The 20,457-nt window shown below is 53.7% G+C and overlaps 1 protein-coding gene across 2 annotated transcripts in view; it reads right to left on the reverse strand.

Moving 5' to 3' along the window:
• CACNA2D2 (calcium voltage-gated channel auxiliary subunit alpha2delta 2) overlaps nt 1-20,457 on the reverse strand; it is a 423,565-nt gene that overhangs the window by 54,749 nt on the left and 348,359 nt on the right. For both annotated transcript variants that reach the window (XM_063941375.1, XM_063941374.1), the window contains 7 exons: nt 18,356-18,453; nt 18,166-18,256; nt 17,524-17,586; nt 16,599-16,702; nt 12,083-12,181; nt 8,690-8,784; nt 8,403-8,453 (listed from right to left, as the gene is read on the reverse strand). In XM_063941375.1, the coding sequence (XP_063797445.1) occupies nt 8,403-8,453; nt 8,690-8,784; nt 12,083-12,181; nt 16,599-16,702; nt 17,524-17,586; nt 18,166-18,256; nt 18,356-18,453 (601 nt within the window). The remainder of the gene's footprint in view (nt 1-8,402; nt 8,454-8,689; nt 8,785-12,082; nt 12,182-16,598; nt 16,703-17,523; nt 17,587-18,165; nt 18,257-18,355; nt 18,454-20,457) is intronic.

The following is a 20,457-nucleotide window of genomic DNA, read 5'->3' on the forward strand; positions in this document are numbered from 1 at the left end:
TACGTGTGAGTGGGGAAAGGTAAGGAGACGCTACATGAAACTGGGGGAAGGTGAGGAGATGCTACGTGTGACTGGGCGAAGGTGAGGAGATGCAACGTGTGACTGGGGAAGGTGAGGAGACGCTATGTGTGACTGGGGGAAGGTGAGGAGACGCTATGTGTGACTGGGGAAGGTGAGGAGACGCTATGTGTGACTGGGGGAAGGTGAGGAGATGCTACATGTGACTGGGGGAAGGTGAGGAGACGCTACGTGTGACTGGGGGAAGGTGAGGAGATGCTACATGTGACTGGGGAAGGTGAGGAGACGCTACGTGTGACTGGGGGAAGGTGAGGAGATGCTACATGTGAGTGGGGGAAGGTGAGGAGATCCTATGTGTGACTGGGGGAAGGTGAGGAGATGCTACGTGTGACTGGGGGAAGGTGAGGAGACGCTATGTGTGACTGGGGGAAGGTGAGGAGACCCTACGTGTGACTGGGGGAAGGTGAGGGGATGCTAGGTGTGACTGGGGGAAGGTGAGGAGATGGTACGTGTAACTGGGGAAGGTGAGGAGATGCTACGTGTGACTGGGGAAGGTGAGGCAATGCTACGTGTGAGTGGGGGAAGGTGAGGAGATGGTACGTGTGACTGGGGGAAGGTGAGGGAATGCTAGGTGTGACTGGGGAAGGTGAGGGGACACGGAGTGTGACTGGGGGTAGGTGAGGAGACGCTACATGTGAGTGGAGGAAGGTGAGGAGATGGTACGTGTGACTGGGGAAGGTGAGGAGATGCTACGTGTGAGTGGAGGAAGGTGAGGGGACGCTACGTGTGAGTGGGGGAAGGTGAGGAGATGCTACGTGTGACTGGGGGAAGGTGAGGGAATGCTAGGTGTGACTGGCGGTAGGTGAGGGGACACAGAGTGTGACTGGGGGTAGGTGAGGGGACACGGAGTGTGACTGGGGAAGGTGAGGGGACACAGAGTGTGACTGGGGGAAGGTGAGGGGACACGGAGTGTGACTGGGGGTAGGTGAGGGAATGCTATGTGTGACTGGGGGAAGGTGAGGAGATGCTACATGTGAGTGGGGGAAGGTGAGGAGATCCTATGTGTGACTGGGGGAAGGTGAGGAGATGCTACGTGTGACTGGGGGAAGGTGAGGAGACGCTATGTGTGACTGGGGGAAGGTGAGGAGATGCTACGTGTGACTGGGGGAAGGTGAGGAGATGCTACGTTTGAGTGGGGAAAGGTAAGGAGACGCTACATGAAACTGGGGGAAGGTGAGGAGATGCTACGTGTGACTGGCGAAGGTGAGGAGATGCTACGTGTGACTGGGGAAGGTGAGGAGACGCTATGTATGACTGGGGGAAGGTGAGGAGACGCTATGTATGACTGGGGAAGGTGAGGAGACGCTATGTGTGACTGGGGGAAGGTGAGGAGATGCTACATGTGACTGGGGGAAGGTGAGGAGACGCTACGTGTGACTGGGGGAAGGTGAGGAGATGCTACATGTGACTGGGGGAAGGTGAGGAGACGCTACGTGTGACTGGGGGAAGGTGAGGAGATGCTACATGTGAGTGGGGGAAGGTGAGGAGATCCTATGTGTGACTGGGGGAAGGTGAGGAGATGCTACGTGTGACTGGGGAAGGTGAGGAGACGCTATGTGTGACTGGGGGAAGGCGAGGAGATGCTACGTGTGACTGGGGGAAGGTGAGGAGACCCTACGTGTGACTGGGGGAAGGTGAGGGGATGCTAGGTGTGACTGGGGGAAGGTGAGGAGATGCTACGTGTGACTGGAGGAAGGTGAGGAGATGCCACGTGTGACTGGGGGAAGGTGAGGAGATGCTATGTGTGAGTGGGGGAAGGTGAGGAGATGCTACGTGTGACTGGGGGAAGGTGAGGGAACGCTACGTGTGACTGGGGGAAGGTGAGGAGATGCTACGTGTGAGCGGGGAAAGGTAAGGAGACGCTACATGAAACTGGGGGAAGGTGAGGAGATGCTACGTGTGACTGGGCGAAGGTGAGGAGATGCTACGTGTGAGTGGAGGAAGGTGAGGAGATGCTACATGTGACTGGGGGAAGGTGAGGAGACGCTACGTGTGACTGGGGGAAGGTGAGGAGATGCTACGTGTGACTGGGGGGAAGGTGAGGAGACGCTACATGTGAGTGGGGGAAGGTGAGGAGATCCTATGTGTGACTGGGGGAAGGTGAGGAGATGCTACGTGTGACTGGGGGAAGGTGAGGAGACGCTATGTGTGACTGGGGGAAGGTGAGGAGATGCTACATGTGAGTGGGGGAAGGTGAGGAGATCCTATGTGTGACTGGGGGAAGGTGAGGAGATGCTACGTGTGACTGGGGGAAGGTGAGGAGACGCTATGTGTGTTTGGGGGAAGGTGAGGAGATGCTACGTGTGACTGGGGGAAGGTGAGGAGATGCTACGTGTGAGTGGGGAAAGGTAAGGAGACGCTACATGAAACTGGGGAAGGTGAGGAGATGCTACGTGTGACTGGGCGAAGGTGAGGAGATGCTACGTGTGACTGGGGGAAGGTGAGGAGACGCTAGATGTGAGTGGGGGAAGGTGAGGAGACGCTACGTGTGACTGGGGGAAGGTGAGGAGATGCTACGTGTGACTGGGGGAAGGTGAGGAGACGCTACATGTGAGTGGGGGAAGGTGAGGAGATCCTATGTGTGACTGGGGGAAGGTGAGGAGATGCTACGTGTGACTGGGGAAGGTGAGGAGACGCTATGTGTGACTGGGGGAAGGTGAGGAGATGCTATGTGTGAGTGGGGAAGGTGAGGAGATGCTACGTGTGACTGGGGGAAGGTGAGGGAACGCTACGTGTGACTGGGGGAAGGTGAGGAAATGCTACGTGTGAGTGGGGAAAGGTAAGGAGACGCTACATGAAACTGGGGGAAGGTGAGGAGATGCTACGTGTGACTGGGCGAAGGTGAGGAGATGCTACGTGTGAGTGAGGAAGGTGAGGAGATGCTACATGTGACTGGGGGAAGGTGAGGAGACGCTACGTGTGACTGGGGGAAGGTGAGGAGATGCTACGTGTGACTGGGGGAAGGTGAGGAGACGCTACATGTGAGTGGGGGAAGGTGAGGAGATCCTATGTGTGACTGGGGGAAGGTGAGGAGATGCTACGTGTGACTGGGGGAAGGTGAGGAGACGCTATGTGTGACTGGGGGAAGGTGAGGAGATGCTACATGTGAGTGGGGGAAGGTGAGGAGATCGTATGTGTGACTGGGGGAAGGTGAGGAGATGCTACGTGTGACTGGGGGAAGGTGAGGAGACGCTATGTGTGTTTGGGGGAAGGTGAGGAGATGCTACGTGTGACTGGGGAAGGTGAGGAGATGCTACGTGTGAGTGGGGAAAGGTAAGGAGACGCTACATGAAACTGGGGGAAGGTGAGGAGATGCTACGTGTGACTGGGCGAAGGTGAGAGATGCAACGTGTGACTGGGGGAAGGTGAGGAGACGCTATGTGTGACTGGGGGAAGGTGAGGAGACGCTATGTGTGACTGGGGGAAGGTGAGGAGACGCTATGTGTGACTGGGGGAAGGTGAGGAGATGCTACATGTGACTGGGGGAAGGTGAGGAGACGCTACGTGTGACTGGGGGAAGGTGAGGAGATGCTACATGTGACTGGGGGAAGGTGAGGAGACGCTACGTGTGACTGGGGGAAGGTGAGGAGATGCTACATGTGAGTGGGGGAAGGTGAGGAGATCCTATGTGTGACTGGGGGAAGGTGAGGAGATGCTACGTGTGACTGGGGGAAGGTGAGGAGACGCTATGTGTGACTGAGGGAAGGTGAGGAGACCCTACGTGTGACTGGGGGAAGGTGAGGGGATGCTAGGTGTGACTGGGGGAAGGTGAGGAGATGGTACGTGTAACTGGGGGAAGGTGAGGAGATGCTACGTGTGACTGGGGGAAGGTGAGGCAATGCTACGTGTGAGTGGGGGAAGGTGAGGAGATGCTACGTGTGACTGGGGGAAGGTGAGGGAATGCTACGTGTGAGTGGGGGAAGGTGAGGAGATGGTACGTGTGACTGGGGGAAGGTGAGGAGATGCTATGTGTGACTGGTGGAAGGTGAGGGGACGCTACGTGTGAGTGGGGGAAGGTGAGGAGATGGTACGTGTGACTGTGGGAAGGTGAGGAGATGGTACGTGTGACTGGGGGAAGGTGAGGAGATGCTACGTGTGACTGGGGGAAGGTGAGGAGATGCTACGTGTGACTGGGGGAAGGTGAGGGAATGCTAGGTGTGACTGGGGGAAGGTGAGGAGATGGTACGTGTGACTGGGGGAAGGTGAGGAGATGCTACGTGTGAGTGGGGGAAGGTGAGGAGATGGTACGTGTGACTGGGGGAAGGTGAGGAGATGCTACGTGTGAGTGGGGGAAGGTGAGGAGATGGTACGTGTGACTGGGGGAAGGTGAGGAGATGCTACGTGTGAGTGGAGGAAGGTGAGGGGACGCTACGTGTGAGTGGGGGAAGGTGAGGAGATGGTACGTGTGACTGGGGGAAGGTGAGGGAATGCTAGGTGTGACTGGGGGAAGGTGAGGGGACACGGAGTGTGACTGGGGGAAGGTGAGGAGATGCTACGTGTGAGTGGGGGAAGGTGAGGAGATGCTACGTGTGAGTGGGGGAAGGTGAGGAGATGGTACGTGTGACTGGGGGAAGGTGAGGGAATGCTAGGTGTGACTGGGGGAAGGTGAGGGGACACGGAGTGTGACTGGGGGTAGGTGAGGAGACGCTACATGTGAGTGGAGGAAGGTGAGGAGATGGTACGTGTGACTGGGGGAAGGTGAGGAGATGCTACGTGTGAGTGGAGGAAGGTGAGGGGACGCTACGTGTGAGTGGGGGAAGGTGAGGAGATGCTACGTGTGACTGGGGGAAGGTGAGGGAATGCTAGGTGTGACTGGCGGTAGGTGAGGGGACACAGAGTGTGACTGGGGGTAGGTGAGGGGACACGGAGTGTGACTGGGGGAAGGTGAGGGGACACAGAGTGTGACTGGGGGAAGGTGAGGGGACACGGAGTGTGACTGGGGGTAGGTGAGGGAATGCTAGGTGTGACTGGGGGAAGGTGAGGAGACGCTACGTGTGACTGGGGGAAGGTGAGGAGATGCTACATGTGACTGGGGGAAGGTGAGGAGACGCTACGTGTGACTGGGGGAAGGTGAGGAGATGCTACATGTGAGTGGGGGAAGGTGAGGAGATCCTATGTGTGACTGGGGGAAGGTGAGGAGATGCTACGTGTGACTGGGGGAAGGTGAGGAGACGCTATGTGTGACTGGGGGAAGGCGAGGAGATGCTACGTGTGACTGGGGGAAGGTGAGGAGACCCTACGTGTGACTGGGGGAAGGTGAGGGGATGCTAGGTGTGACTGGGGGAAGGTGAGGAGATGCTACGTGTGACTGGAGGAAGGTGAGGAGATGCCACGTGTGACTGGGGGAAGGTGAGGAGATGCTATGTGTGAGTGGGGGAAGGTGAGGAGATGCTACGTGTGACTGGGGGAAGGTGAGGGAACGCTACGTGTGACTGGGGGAAGGTGAGGAGATGCTACGTGTGAGTGGGGAAAGGTAAGGAGACGCTACATGAAACTGGGGGAAGGTGAGGAGATGCTACGTGTGACTGGGCGAAGGTGAGGAGATGCAACGTGTGACTGGGGGAAGGTGAGGAGACGCTATGTGTGACTGGGGGAAGGTGAGGAGACGCTATGTGTGACTGGGGGAAGGTGAGGAGACGCTATGTGTGACTGGGGGAAGCTGAGGAGATGCTACATGTGACTGGGGGAAGGTGAGGAGACGCTACGTGTGAGTGGAGGAAGGTGAGGAGATGCTACATGTGACTGGGGGAAGGTGAGGAGACGCTACGTGTGACTGGGGGAAGGTGAGGAGATGCTACGTGTGACTGGGGGAAGGTGAGGAGATCCTATGTGTGACTGGGGGAAGGTGAGGAGATGCTACGTGTGACTGGGGGAAGGTGAGGAGACGCTATGTGTGACTGGGGGAAGGTGAGGAGATGCTACATGTGAGTGGGGGAAGGTGAGGAGATCCTATGTGTGACTGGGGGAAGGTGAGGAGATGCTACGTGTGACTGGGGGAAGGTGAGGAGACGCTACATGTGAGTGGGGGAAGGTGAGGAGATCCTATGTGTGACTGGGGGAAGGTGAGGAGATGCTACGTGTGACTGGGGGAAGGTGAGGAGACGCTATGTGTGTTTGGGGGAAGGTGAGGAGATGCTACGTGTGACTGGGGGAAGGTGAGGAGATGCTACGTGTGAGTGGGGAAAGGTAAGGAGACGCTACATGAAACTGGGGGAAGGTGAGGAGATGCTACGTGTGACTGGGCGAAGGTGAGGAGATGCAACGTGTGACTGGGGGAAGGTGAGGAGACGCTATGTGTGACTGGGGGAAGGTGAGGAGACGCTATGTGTGACTGGGGGAAGCTGAGGAGATGCTACATGTGACTGGGGGAAGGTGAGGAGACGCTACGTGTGACTGGGGGAAGGTGAGGAGATGCTACATGTGACTGGGGGAAGGTGAGGAGACGCTACGTGTGACTGGGGGAAGGTGAGGAGATGCTACATGTGAGTGGGGGAAGGTGAGGAGATCCTATGTGTGACTGGGGGAAGGTGAGGAGATGCTACGTGTGACTGGGGGAAGGTGAGGGGATGCTAGGTGTGACTGGGGGAAGGTGAGGAGATGGTACGTGTAACTGGGGGAAGGTGAGGAGATGCTACGTGTGACTGGGGGAAGGTGAGGCAATGCTACGTGTGAGTGGGGGAAGGTGAGGAGATGCTACGTGTGACTGGGGGAAGGTGAGGGAATGCTACGTGTGAGTGGGGGAAGGTGAGGAGATGGTACGTGTGACTGGGGGAAGGTGAGGAGATGCTATGTGTGACTGGTGGAAGGTGAGGGGACGCTACGTGTGAGTGGGGGAAGGTGAGGAGATGGTACGTGTGACTGTGGGAAGGTGAGGAGATGGTACGTGTGACTGGGGGAAGGTGAGGAGATGCTACGTGTGACTGGGGGAAGGTGAGGAGATGCTACGTGTGACTGGGGGAAGGTGAGGGAATGCTAGGTGTGAGTGGGGGAAGGTGAGGAGACGCTACATGTGAGTGGGGGAAGGTGAGGAGATCCTATGTGTGACTGGGGGAAGGTGAGGAGATGCTACGTGTGACTGGGGGAAGGTGAGGAGACGCTATGTGTGACTGGGGGAAGGTGAGGAGATGCTACATGTGAGTGGGGGAAGGTGAGGAGATGGTACGTGTGACTGGGGGAAGGTGAGGGAATGCTAGGTGTGACTGGGGGAAGGTGAGGGGACACGGAGTGTGACTGGGGGAAGGTGAGGAGATGCTACGTGTGAGTGGGGGAAGGTGAGGAGATGCTACGTGTGAGTGGGGGAAGGTGAGGAGATGGTACGTGTGACTGGGGGAAGGTGAGGGAATGCTAGGTGTGACTGGGGGAAGGTGAGGGGACACGGAGTGTGACTGGGGGTAGGTGAGGAGACGCTACATGTGAGTGGAGGAAGGTGAGGAGATGGTACGTGTGACTGGGGGAAGGTGAGGAGATGCTACGTGTGAGTGGAGGAAGGTGAGGGGACGCTACGTGTGAGTGGGGGAAGGTGAGGAGATGCTACGTGTGACTGGGGGAAGGTGAGGGAATGCTAGGTGTGACTGGCGGTAGGTGAGGGGACACAGAGTGTGACTGGGGGTAGGTGAGGGGACACGGAGTGTGACTGGGGGTAGGTGAGGAGACGCTACATGTGAGTGGAGGAAGGTGAGGAGATGGTACGTGTGACTGGGGGAAGGTGAGGAGATGCTACGTGTGAGTGGAGGAAGGTGAGGGGACGCTACGTGTGAGTGGGGGAAGGTGAGGAGATGCTACGTGTGACTGGGGGAAGGTGAGGGAATGCTAGGTGTGACTGGCGGTAGGTGAGGGGACACAGAGTGTGACTGGGGGTAGGTGAGGGGACACGGAGTGTGACTGGGGGAAGGTGAGGGGACACAGAGTGTGACTGGGGGAAGGTGAGGGGACACGGAGTGTGACTGGGGGTAGGTGAGGGAATGCTAGGTGTGACTGGGGGTAGGTGAGGGGACACGGAGTGTGACTGGGGGTAGGTGAGGGAATGCTAGGTGTGACTGGGGGTAGGTGAGGGGACACGGAGTGTGACTGGGGGTAGGTGAGGGAATGCTAGGTGTGACTGGGGGTAGGTGAGGGGACACGGAGTGTGACTGGGGGTAGGTGAGGGAATGCTAGGTGTGACTGGGGGTAGGTGAGGGGACACGGAGTGTGACTGGGGGTAGGTGAGGGTACTGAGTAGGTGTAAGTATACAGTAGGTATGGTGGGATTACACTATATGCACACACAGACAATGACAAGTAGAATAAAACATATAACTATAAGGATATACGCATGGACGACTCACCTCATTGTTTATATCGCAGTCCATCTCACAGCTGGCGGAAGGATTACATTGCTGGAGGAAAGAGAAGACACTATTAGGACTGCGCTTGGTCTGGGTCATGTCTCACAGCTGAGGACAAGACTCACAGTAAGCCCAGACCTACAGCGGTAACACATTTACAGGTAATAGGAAGTATTCCCCCCAGAGGCAATACAGACATATAAATGCAGAGAATACATAAACACATCCGTCCAAGTTCATCGTTACGTGAATTCTGTGTGTCCAGAAAAATGGGAAATAGCGCTGACCTTCCGTGGCCCTCCTGGGTTCAACTCAGACTGGTTGCTGGCCAGAACTTTGAACTTTTCCACCCAGGCCTCAAGGTCCAACTTCACCCCAACCACTAAAGGAGGAAGACAAAGGAGAGAGGTGAAGGATGAGAGGTGAGATATGTGAGGTGAGTGCGAGAGGTTATGGGTGAGGGATGTGAGATAAGGAGAGATGGGTGAGAGGTGATGGGCGAGGGGAAAGAGCTGAAGGGTGAGAGATGTAAGGTGAAGGATGTGAGGTGAGATATGTGAGGTGAGGGATATGAGGTGAGGGGAGATGGATGAGAGGTGATGGGCGACAGATGTAAGGTGGGGGCCGAGAGGAGAGAGGTGATAGGTGAGAGATGTGAGGTGAGAGGTGAAGGGTCAGAAATGTGAGGTGAGGGGTGAGAGATGTGAGGTGAGAGGAGAGTGGTGAGAAGTGAAGGGAGAGAGATGTGAGGTGAGGGCTCAGAGATGTGAGGTGAGGGGTGAGAGATGTGAGGTGAGAGGAGAGTTGGTGAGAGATGCGAGTTGAGGGTGAGAGGTGAAGGGTGAGAGATGTGAGGTGAAGGGTGAGAGATGAGAGATGTGAGGTGAGAGGAGAGTTGGTAAGAGATGTGAGTAAAGGGTGAGAGGTGAGGGGTGAAGGGTGAGAGATGTGAGGTGAGGAGTGAGAGATGTGAGGTAAGAGGAGAGCAGGGAGAGATGTGAGGTGAGGGGTGAGAGATGCGAGTTGAGGGTGAGAGGTGAAGGGTGAGAGATGTGAGGTGAGGGGAGGGGTGAGTGATGTGAGGTGAGAGAAGATTGGTGAGAAGTGAAGGGTGAGAGATGTGAGGTGAGGGGTGAGAGATGAAGGGTGAGAGATGTGAGGTGAGGGGTGAGAGATGTGAGGTGAGCGGGGAGAGATGCGAGTTGAGGGTGAGAGATGAAGGGTGAGAGATGTGAGGTGAGGGGTGAGAGATGTGAGGTGAGCGGGGAGAGATGCGAGTTGAGGGTGAGAGGTGAAGGGTGAGAGATGTGAGGTGAGGGGAGGGGTGAGTGATGTGAGGTGAGAGAAGATTGGTGAGAAGTGAAGGGTGAGAGATGTGAGGTGAGGGGTGAGAGATGTGAGGTGAGGGGTGAGAGATGAAGGGTGAGAGATGTGAGGTGAGGGGTGAGAGATGAAGGGTGAGAGATGTGAGGTGAGGGGTGAGAGATGAAGGGTGAGAGATGTGAGGTGAGGGGTGAGAGATGTGAGGTGAGCGGGGAGAGATGCGAGTTGAGGGTGAGAGGTGAAGGGTGAGATATTTGAGGTGAAGGGTGAGAGGAGAGTTGGTGAGAGATGCGAGTTGAGGGTGAGAGGTGAGAGATGTGAGGTGAGGGTAGGGGTGAGTGATGTGAGGTGAGAGGAGATTGGTGAGAAGTGAAGGGTGAGAGATGTGAGGTGAGGGGTGAGAGATGAAGGGTGAGAGATGTGAGGTGAGGGGTGAGAGATGAAGGGTGAGAGATGTGAGGTGAAGGGTGAGAGATGTGAGGTGAGGGGTGAGAGATGTGAGGTGAGAGGTTGGTGAGAAGTGAAGGGTGAGAGATGTGAGGTGAGGGGTGAGAAGATGAAGGGTGAGAGATGTGAGGTGAGAGATGAAGGGTGAGAGATGTGAGGTGAAGGGTGAGAGATGTGAGGTGAGGGCTCAGAGATGTGAGGTGAGAGGAGAGTTGGTGAGAGATGCGAGTTGAGGGTGAGAGGTGAAGGGTGAGAGATGTGAGGTGAGAGGTGAAGGGTGAGAGATGCGAGCTGAGGGTGGAAGGTGAAGGGTGAAAGATGTGAGGTGAAGGGTGAGAGGAGAGTGGTGAGAGATGCGAGTTGAGGGTGAGATGTGAGGTGAGAGGAGAGCAGGGAGAGGTGCGAGTTGAGGGTGAGAGGTGAAGGGTGAGAGATGTGAGGTGAGGGGTGAGAGATGTGAGGTGAGAGGAGAGTTGGTGAGAGATGTGAGGTGAGGGTAAGAGGTGAAGGGTGAGAGATGTGAGGTGAGGGGTGAGAGGAGAGTTGGTGAGAGATGCGAGTAAAGGGTGAGAGGTGAAGGATGAGAGATGTGAGGTGAGCGGGGAGAGATGCGAGTTGAGGGTGAGAGGTGAAGGGTGAGATTTGTGAGGTGACGGGTGAGAGGAGAGTTGGTGAGAGATGTGAGTTGAGGGTGAGAGGTGAAAGGTGAGAGATGTGAGGTGAGGGTGAGAGGTGAGAGATGTGAGGTGAGAGGAGATTGGTGAGAAGTGAAGGGTGAGAGATGTGAGGTGAGGGGTGAGAGATGCGAGTTGAGGGTGAGAGGTGAGAGATGTGAGGTGAGGGGTGAGAGGAGAGTTGGTGAGGGATGCGAGTTGAGTGTGAGAGGAGAAGGGTGAGAAATGTGAGGTGAGGGGTGAGAGATGTGAGGTGAGCGGGGAGAGATGCGAGTTGAGGGTGAGAGGTGAAGAGTGAGAGATGTGAGGTGAGGGGTGAGAGATGCGAGTTGAGGGTGAGAGGTGAAGGGTGAGAGATGTGAGGTGAGGGGTGAGAGGAGAGTTGGTGAGAGATGCGAGTTGAGGGTGAGAGGTGAAGGGTGAGAGATGTGAGGTGAGGGGTGAGAGATGTGAGGTGAGCGGGGAGAGATGCAAGTTGAGGGTGAGAGGTGAAGGGTGAGATATGTGAGGTGAGGGGTGAGAGGAGAGTTGGTGAGAGATGCGAGTTGAGGGTGAGAGGTGAAGGGTGAGAGATGTGAGGTGAGAGGAGAATTGGTGAGAGATGTGAGTTTAGGGTGAGAGATGTGAGGCGAGGGTGAGAGATGTGAGTTGAAAGGAGAGTTGGTGAGAGATGCAAGTTGAGGGTAAGAGGTGTAGGGCGAGAGATGTGATGTGAGGGGTGAGAGATGCGAGTTGAGGGTGAGAGGTGAAGGGTGAGAGATGTGAGGTGAGAGGAGAATTGGTGAGAGATGTGAGTTTAGGGTGAGAGATGTGAGGCGAGGGTGAGAGATGTGAGTTGAAAGGAGAGTTGGTGAGAGATGCAAGTTGAGGGTAAGAGGTGTAGGGCGAGAGATGTGAGGTGAGGGGTGAGAGATGCGAGTTGAGGGTGAGAGGTGAAGGGTGAGAGATGTGAGGTGAGGAGAAGATGGATAAGAACTGAACCGAAAGCTTTCTAAATTGGTAGCTTCACCCAAAAAGGGTTTTAAAAAACAACTAGTGGGTGTAACTAATTACTGATGAGAAATAACAGAATTATATTCCTGAAGACAAATTAGAGTTATTTATAAAGTTATTAACGTAGATTTACTGATACATGACCCAGAAACCATCCAAGACCCAAGTCTGATGTCGGCATTTGCCACCACACTTCTGTTATATAAACACCTCCTCCCCCATATGACCGGCCCCAGGAGTCACCTGCAGGTTTAAGTCTTCTGCCATCGATTTCCAGGTCCACCGCCGTGCTGACCAGAATCCCCACCGTATTGTTCTCCATATCAGACTGCAGATACCCAGCTGAAGGATAAGACGGGGGAGAGTTATTTAATGGAGGGTGGTGGTAATAGGGGAATGGTTGGTGGTGGAGGCGACTGAGCAAAGTCATCATGCTTGAACTGTTACATAACAGAATAATTGGGATCCGGTCTGAAGATCGACAGTGTCTAGGTCGACAATGTTTAGGTCGACCACTATAGGTCGACAGTCACTAGGTCGACATGGATGGAAGGTCGACAGGGTTTCTAGGTCGACATGTGCTAGGTCGACAGGTCTAAAGGTCGACATGAGTTTTTCACATTTTTTTTCTTTTTTTGAATTTTTTCATACTTAATGATCCACGTGGACTACGATTGGAACGGTAAAGTGTGCCGAGCGAAGCAAAGGCACCATGCCCGAAGCATGGCGAGCGAAGCGAGCCATGCGAGGGGACGCGGTGCACTAATTTGGGATCCCGGTCACTCTACGGAGAAAACGACACCAAAAAAAAAAAAAAAAATCCTCATGTCGACCTTTAGACCTGTCGACCTAGAAACCCTGTCGACCTTCCATCCATGTCGACCTACTGACTGTCGACCTATAGTGGTCGACCTAAACATTGTCGACCTAGACACTGTCGATTTGATGAACCACACCCGAATAATTATAGTAATGGTATTGGTAGGGTGGCTTCAGGCTGCATAGGAGCATCACGGTGTCAGTGTAGGGATCACTAATCTCTATGAAGGATGGAACCCTTACTGACCATGAGCAGGAAACAGACCATGAAGCTAGTATAGAAGTCCTATCCTTCCCTGTGTCGTCATCAGTTTTACAAGCTGGATGTAATAAAAGCTGTTTTTTTGCCTGACCACAACCACCTACATTCCTCACACTCACTCATCACCATCTGTGTTCCTCACACTATGGCCCTCATTCCGAGTTGATCGGTCGCAAGGCGAATTTAGCAGAGTTACACACGCTAAGCCGCCGCCTACTGGGAGTGAATCTTAGCTTCTTAAAATTGCGACCGATGTATTCGCAATATTGCGATTACTAACTACTTAGCAGTTTCAGAGTAGCTTCAGACTTACTCTGCCTGTGCGATCAGTTCAGTGCTTGTCGTTCCTGGTTGACGTCACAAACACACCCAGCGTTCGCCCAGGCACTCCCACCGTTTCCCCGGCCACTCCTGCGTTTTTTCCGGAAACGGTAGCGTTTTCAGCCACACGCCCCTGAAACGCCGTGTTTCCGCCCAGTAACACCCATTTCCTGTCAATCACATTACGATCGCCGGAGCGAAGAAAAAGCCGTGAGTAAAAATACTATCTTCATAGTAAAGTTACTTGGCGCAGTCGCAGTGCGAACATTGCGCATGCGTACTAAGCGGATTTTCATTGCGATGCGATGAAAAATACCGAGCGAACAACTCGGAATGAGGGCCTATGTTCTCTGTGTTCCTCACACTCACTCCTCACCCACTGTGTTCCTCACACTCACTCCTCACCCTCTGTGTTACTCACACTCACAATCTGTGTTCCTGACACTCACCATCCGTGTTCCCCTCACTCCCTGTGTACCTCACACTCACTCCTCACCCTCTGTGTTCCTCACACTCACTCCTCACCCTCTGTGTTCCTCACACTCACTCCTCACCCTCTGTGTTCCTCACACTCACTCCTCACCCTCTGTGTTCCTCACACTCACTCATCACCCTCTGTATTCCTCACACTCACTCCTCACCCACTGTGTTCCTCACACTCACTCCTCACCCACTGTGTTCCTCACACTCACTCCTCACCCTCTGTGTTCCTCACACTCACTCCTCACCCTCTGTTACTCACACTCACAACCTGTGTTCCTGACACTCACTCCTCACACTCACCATCTATGTTCCCCTCACTCACTCCTCACCCTGTGTTCCTCACACTCACCCCTCACCCTCTGTGTTCCTCACACTAAGGGGGTAATTCTCAGTTGATCGCAGCAGCAAGTTTGTTAGCAGTTGGGCAAAACCATGGGGGTAATTTCAAGTTGATCGCAGCAGGAAATTTTTTAGCAGTTGGGCAAAACCATGTGCACTGCAGGGGAGGCAGATGTAACATGTGCAGAGAGAGTTAGAGTTGGGTGGGTTATTTTGTTTCTGTGCAGGGTAAATACTGGCTGCTTTATTTTTACACTGCAATTTAGATTTCAGTTTGAATACACCCCACCCAAATCTAACTCTCTCTGCACATGTTACATCTGCCTCCCCTGCAGTGCACATGGGGGGGTCATTCTGAGTTGATCGCTCGTTGCCGATTTTCGCAACGGAGCGATTAAGGCAAAAATACGCATGCGCATGGTTCGCAGTGCGCATGCGCTAAGTATTTTAGCACAAAACTTAGTAGATTTACTCACGTCCGAACGAAGAATTTTCATTGTTGAAGTGATCGGAGTGTGATTGACAGGAATGGGTGTTTCTGGCCGTTTTCTGGAAGTGTGCGGAAAAACGCAGGCGTGCCAGGATAAAACGCGGGAGTGTCTGGCTGAACGCAGGGTGTGTTTGTGACGTCAAACCAGGAACGAAACTGACTGAACTGATCGCAGTGTAGGAGTAAGTCTCGAGCTAGTCAGAAACTGCTAAGAATTTTCTATTCGCAATTCTGCTAATCTTTCGTTCGCAATTCTGCTAAGCTAAGATACACTCCCAGTAGGCGGCGGCTTAGCGTGTGCAATGCTGCTAAAAGCAGCTAGCGAGCGAACAACTCGGAATCACCCCCCATGGTTTTGCCCAATTGCTAACAAATTTGCTGCTGCAATCAACTCTGAATTAGGCCCTATGGCCCTCATTCCGAGTTGTTCGCTCGCTAGCTGCTTTTAGCAGCATTGCACACGCTAAGCCGCCGCCTACTGGGAGTGTATCTTAGTTTAGCAGAATTGCGAACGAAAGATTAGCAGAATCGCTACTAAATAATTCCTTGCAGTTTCTGAGTAGCTCCAGACCTACTCACAGATTGCGATCAGCTCAGTCCGTTTAGTTCCTGGTTTGACGTCACAAACACGCCCTGCGTTCGGCCAGCCACTCCCCCGTTTCTCCAGACACTCCCGCGTTTTCCCCTGACACGCCTGCGTTTTTTAGCACACTCCCGGAAAACGCTCAGTTACCACCCAGAAACACCCGCTTCCTGTCAATCATTCACCGATCAGCAGTGCGACCGAAAAGGGCCGCAGGATCCACAGCAAAACGGCTAAGTTTTTAGTTGAATAACTAAGCGCATGTGCCCTGCGTGCCTTGCGCATGCGCAATTAGCAACAAATCGCAGCATAGCGAAAATCGGCAACGAGCGAACAACTCGGAATGACCCCCTATGTTCTCTGTGTTCCTCACACTCACTCCTCACCCTCTGTGTTCCTCACACTCACCATCTGGGCTCCTCACACTCACTTCTCACACTCACCCTCTGTGTTCCCCTCACCGTCTGTGTTACTCACACTGACTAACTGTGTTCCTCACACTCACCATCTGTGTTCCCCACACTCACCCCTCACCCTCTGTGTTCCCCTCACTCTGTGTTCCTCACACTCACCCCTCACCCTCAGTGTTCCCCACACTCACTCCTCACACCCTGTGGTCCTCACACTCACCCCTCACCATCTATGTTCCCCTCACTCACCCCCTGTGTTCCCCTCACTCATTCCTCACCCTCTGGGATCCCTTCACTCTCTGTGTTCTTCACACTCACTCCTCACCCTCTGTGCTTCCCACACTCACTCCTCACCCTCTGTGCTTCGCACACTGACTTCTCACCCTCTGGGATCCCTTCACTCTCTGTGTTCTTCACACTCACTCCTCACCCTCTGTGCTTCCCGCACTCACTCCTCACCCTCTGTGCTTCCCACACTTACTTCTCTCCCTCTGGGATCCCTTCACTCTCTGTGTTCTTCACACTCACTCCTCACCCTCTGTGCTTCCCACACTCACTCCTCACCCTCTGTGTTCCTCACACTCACTCCTCACCCTCTGTGCTTCCCACACTCACTCCTCACCCTCTGTGCTTCCCACACTCACTCCTCACCCTCTGTGCTTCCCGCACTCACTCCTCGCCCTCTGTGCTTCCCGCACTCACTCCTCACCCTCTGGGATCTCTTCACTCTCTGTGTTCTTCACACTCACTCCTCACCCTCTGTGCTTCCCACACTCACTCCTCACCCTCTGTGCTTCCCGCACTTACTTCTCTCCCTCTGGGATCCCTTCACTCTCTGTGTTCTTCACACTCACTCCTCATCCTCTGTGTTCCTCACACTCACTCCTCACCCTCTGTGCTTCCCACACTCACTTCTCACCCTCCGGGATCCGTTCACTCTCTGTGTTCTTCACACTCACTCCTCACCCTCTGTTCTTCCCGCACTCATTCTTCACCCCCCTGTGTTCCCTTCACTTGCTCCTCACACTCATACTCCAATGAGTATAACTCACATTCCCTATAGGGTGCTCGGAAGATATAGCCTTTGTTGTCCAGGCTTCTTCTGTAAAATGTGGAATTATGGGGCTCCATGTCCTCCAACCAATCATCTGCGGCTCTGGTGACATAAAGCAAAAGGCAGCACATGAAGCTTATTCACACAGTACCGGGCTGTAAGATGAGCGCTGGATCAGATTATTATAGGTCGTTGCAACACTTTGGCCTTCATAGTGGAGTACTAGTTACCAGCCCATCAAAATGACGGCACAACATAACAGTAACGTCAGTGCTGGCGACTGTGCGTTCCCGAATGGAGCAACACTTGAACTGTTCCATCGGACACCACCTAGTTGCGGCAAACCACTTAAATCCCCCCCATAGAGGTGAGGAGCAGCGTGAGAAACCAAGCTGCTGGCACTCTATTGTGGGACTCATATGTACACATTGCCGGCAGCTTGGGCATCGAAGTGAGTGTTACAAAGTATAAAAAAATAAATGTATACTTTGGTGCCCTTGGCCTTCCAAGCTCCTGATTGGCTGTCTTATCCAGAAGATGGGCGGGATACATACACAGTCAGCCAATCATAAGCAGGTGTCCATTGTAGTCGTCACCAGTGTCACATTGAGAGTCACACCATGTGTTGAGCAACCACAAGTGATGCGCGTCCTAACAGGACAGTACAGGACCCATTTTATGTGAATACATCCCTACTGTATTTTCATGGTGCTTTGACTTGCCTGCTCCAAACCCGTGCACGCCTCCCGATGGTAAGAGGTCATTAACACAACTGTGTCCTCGGCTTGGGAACAGAAGCGTAAGAATTTTTGTTGCGCAGATAAAAATAAAGACGCATTTTGTGGGGGGGAAGGGGGGAGTCCAAGTTGCATCCAGCTATTCCTGAGCCCTGTGATGTAGATTACTATAGTAAGGGAACTCACTTGTTGGGGAAGACGCGGGTTATACCTCCGTCAGTAGCGGCAAACACAGCGAGGAGACCGTACCTGTGAGGAAGAGGAGGAGTGAGCAACACAAGCCTGGGAAAAGAACAATAGGGAAGTATAGGTTGCGGTGGGGGCAGAGGTTTGATCAATGAGGGGTCTTTTCATGGCTCTGTTGTAACAATCACTAACGAGATAACCCTGCATTAAACAAGCTCATTAAAATGTGTGGAAAAGACTTCCACCTGGTTCTCTGAGGCCTGCAACAGGAGACAGTGAGTAGGTGGCATCTGCACTGCTGCCTGGGGACCAGACTGTGCACATTGCTGCTACCGAGAGGTGGCTATAAATTGAAGTTCCAAGCAGTGTTCTGCCATCTAGTGTAATATGGGAGGGGGGAGAAATAAAATATGACACAGCCTTTAACCTGGTCCTCAACTGCTTCAAAAATTGCATGTTTTTCAGATATCCCCATTTATCAGTAATGTAGAGGTGGATCTCTCAGGATAAGCTAGTGAATCTGCTCATGACCTGGGCAGGTTATAAAGCACTGTCTGGTAGTAACCTGTGTCAGTGGCCTATATGACAGTGATATAATAATTGGGGCACGGGTGACACCTCAGTCATATTTAGTTCCCTCACGTGAGAAGATCCTTGTCCTTCCAAACGCGGTCAGCCAGGTCCCTCGTGATACCCGTATCCAAAATGAGGTTATGTAGCAGGAAGCTATCACCTGCAGGATAGGACAACCGGCGTCACCTTCCACCATCCCAGAAAGCAATATCCCCCATGAACAGGACGTGGTCCCCGTCCGTTACTCCACAATACTCACACTGCTTGGAGTCTGGTGTCACTTTCTCCATAAGTGTGATGAAATTCAATAGGAACTCTGTGTTGTTGTCAGACTGTTCAAGTTCCCGGCAGTACTGCCTGTAAGGCATAGATGGGGTGGTGAAAACACGAGGCAGAGAGGTGGGGTATCAGAAAGTGTGCGGATAAAGAAGAAGTCAGGTAGGAGCCAACGAAAGGGGAAAACATTCAGGGTGGTTGGGGGAAAATAAGTTGGACAGAAAGACGTAACACAGGTTGCATAGAAGAGAAAGGAAACTTTGAATATGAAGAACAGAGGACAGAGGAGTTAAGTGAAGTGGAGAAACAAGATATAGAGAAGCGAAGAGACAAGCAGGGGCCATACAGAGGAGAGAGAGGGAATGGGGGAAACAAGTGGTGTAGGGAGAAGCAACGTAGGGGAGAGAAGGACAGAAGATGTGTCATGGAGGAGAGAAGGACAGAGGTTGTGTCACATACAGGAGCGGAGGACAGAAGATGTGTCACGGTAGAGGAGAGGAGGACAGGAGATGTGTCACGGTAGAGGAGAGGAGGACAGGAGATGTGTCACGGTAGAGGAGGGGAGGACAGAAGATGTGTCACGGTAGAGGAGAGTTGGACAGAAGATGTGTCACGGTAGAGGAGGACAGAAGATGTGTCACGGTAGAGGAGAGGAGGACAGGAGATGTGTCACGGTAGAGGAGAGGAGGACAGAAGATGTGTCACGGTAGAGGAGAGTAGGACAGGAGATGTGTCACGGTAGAGGAGAGGAGGAAAGAAGATGTGTCACGGTAAAGGAGAGGAGGACAGTAGATGTGTCACGGTAGAGGAGAGGAGGACAGGAGATGTGTCACGGTAGAGGAGAGGAGGACAGGAGATGTGTCACGGTAGAGGAGAGGAGGACAGGAGATGTGTCACAGTAGAGGAGAGGAGGACAGAAGATGTGTCACGGTAGAGGAGAGGAGGACAGGAGATGTGTCACGGTAGAGGAGAGGAGGACAGGAGATGTGTCACGGTAGAGGAGAGGAGGACAGGAGATGTGTCAAAGTAGAGGAGAGGAGGACAGGAGATGTGTCACGGTAGAGGAGAGGAGGACAGGAGATGTGTCACGGTAGAGGAGAGGAGGACAGGAGATGTGTCACGGTAGGGGAGAGGAGGACAGAAAATGTGTCACGGTAGAGGAGAGGAGGACAGAAGATGTGTCACGGTAGAGAAGAGGAGGACAGGAGATGTGTCACGGTAGAGAAGAGGAGGACAGGAGATGTGTCACGGTAGAGGAGAGGAGGATAGGAGATGTGTCACGGTAGAGGAGAGGAGGACAGAAGATGTGTCACGTAGAGGTGAGAAGGACAGAAGATGTGTCACGGTAGAGGAGAGGAGGACAGGAGATGTGTCACGGTAGAGGAGAGGAGGACAGAAGATGTGTCACGGTAGAGGAGAGGAGGACAGAAGATGTGTCACGTAGAGGAGAGGAGGACAGGAGATGTGTAACGTAGAGGTGAGAAGGAGAGAAGATGTTTCACGTAGAGGAGAGGAGGACAGTAGATGTGTCACGGTAGAGGAGAGGCGGACAGGAGATGTGTCACGGTAGAGGAGAGGAGGACAGGAGATGTGTCACGGTAGAGGAGGGGAGGACAGAAGATGTGTCACGGTAGAGGAGGACAGAAGATGTGTCACGGTAGAGGAGAGGAGGACAGGAGATGTGTCACGGTAGAGGAGAGGAGGACAGAAGATGTGTCACGGTAGAGGAGAGGAGGACAGGAGATGTGTCACGGTAGAGGAGAGGAGGAAAGAAGATGTGTCACGGTAAAGGAGAGGAGGACAGGAGATGTGTCACGGTAGAGGAGAGGAGGACAGGAGATGTGTCACGGTAGAGGAGAGGAGGACAGGAGATGTGTCACGGTAGAGGAGAGGAGGACAGGAGATGTGTCACGGTAGAGGAGAGGAGGACAGGAGATGTGTCAAAGTAGAGGAGAGGAGGACAGGAGATGTGTCACGGTAGAGGAGAGGAGGACAGAAGATGTGTCACGGTAGAGGAGAAGAGGACAGGAGATGTGTCACGGTAGGGGAGAGGAGGACAGAAAATGTGTCACGGTAGAGGAGAGG

This window comes from Pseudophryne corroboree, chromosome 9, assembly GCF_028390025.1.
Source record: "Pseudophryne corroboree isolate aPseCor3 chromosome 9, aPseCor3.hap2, whole genome shotgun sequence".
Taxonomy (NCBI): Eukaryota; Metazoa; Chordata; class Amphibia; order Anura; family Myobatrachidae; genus Pseudophryne; species Pseudophryne corroboree.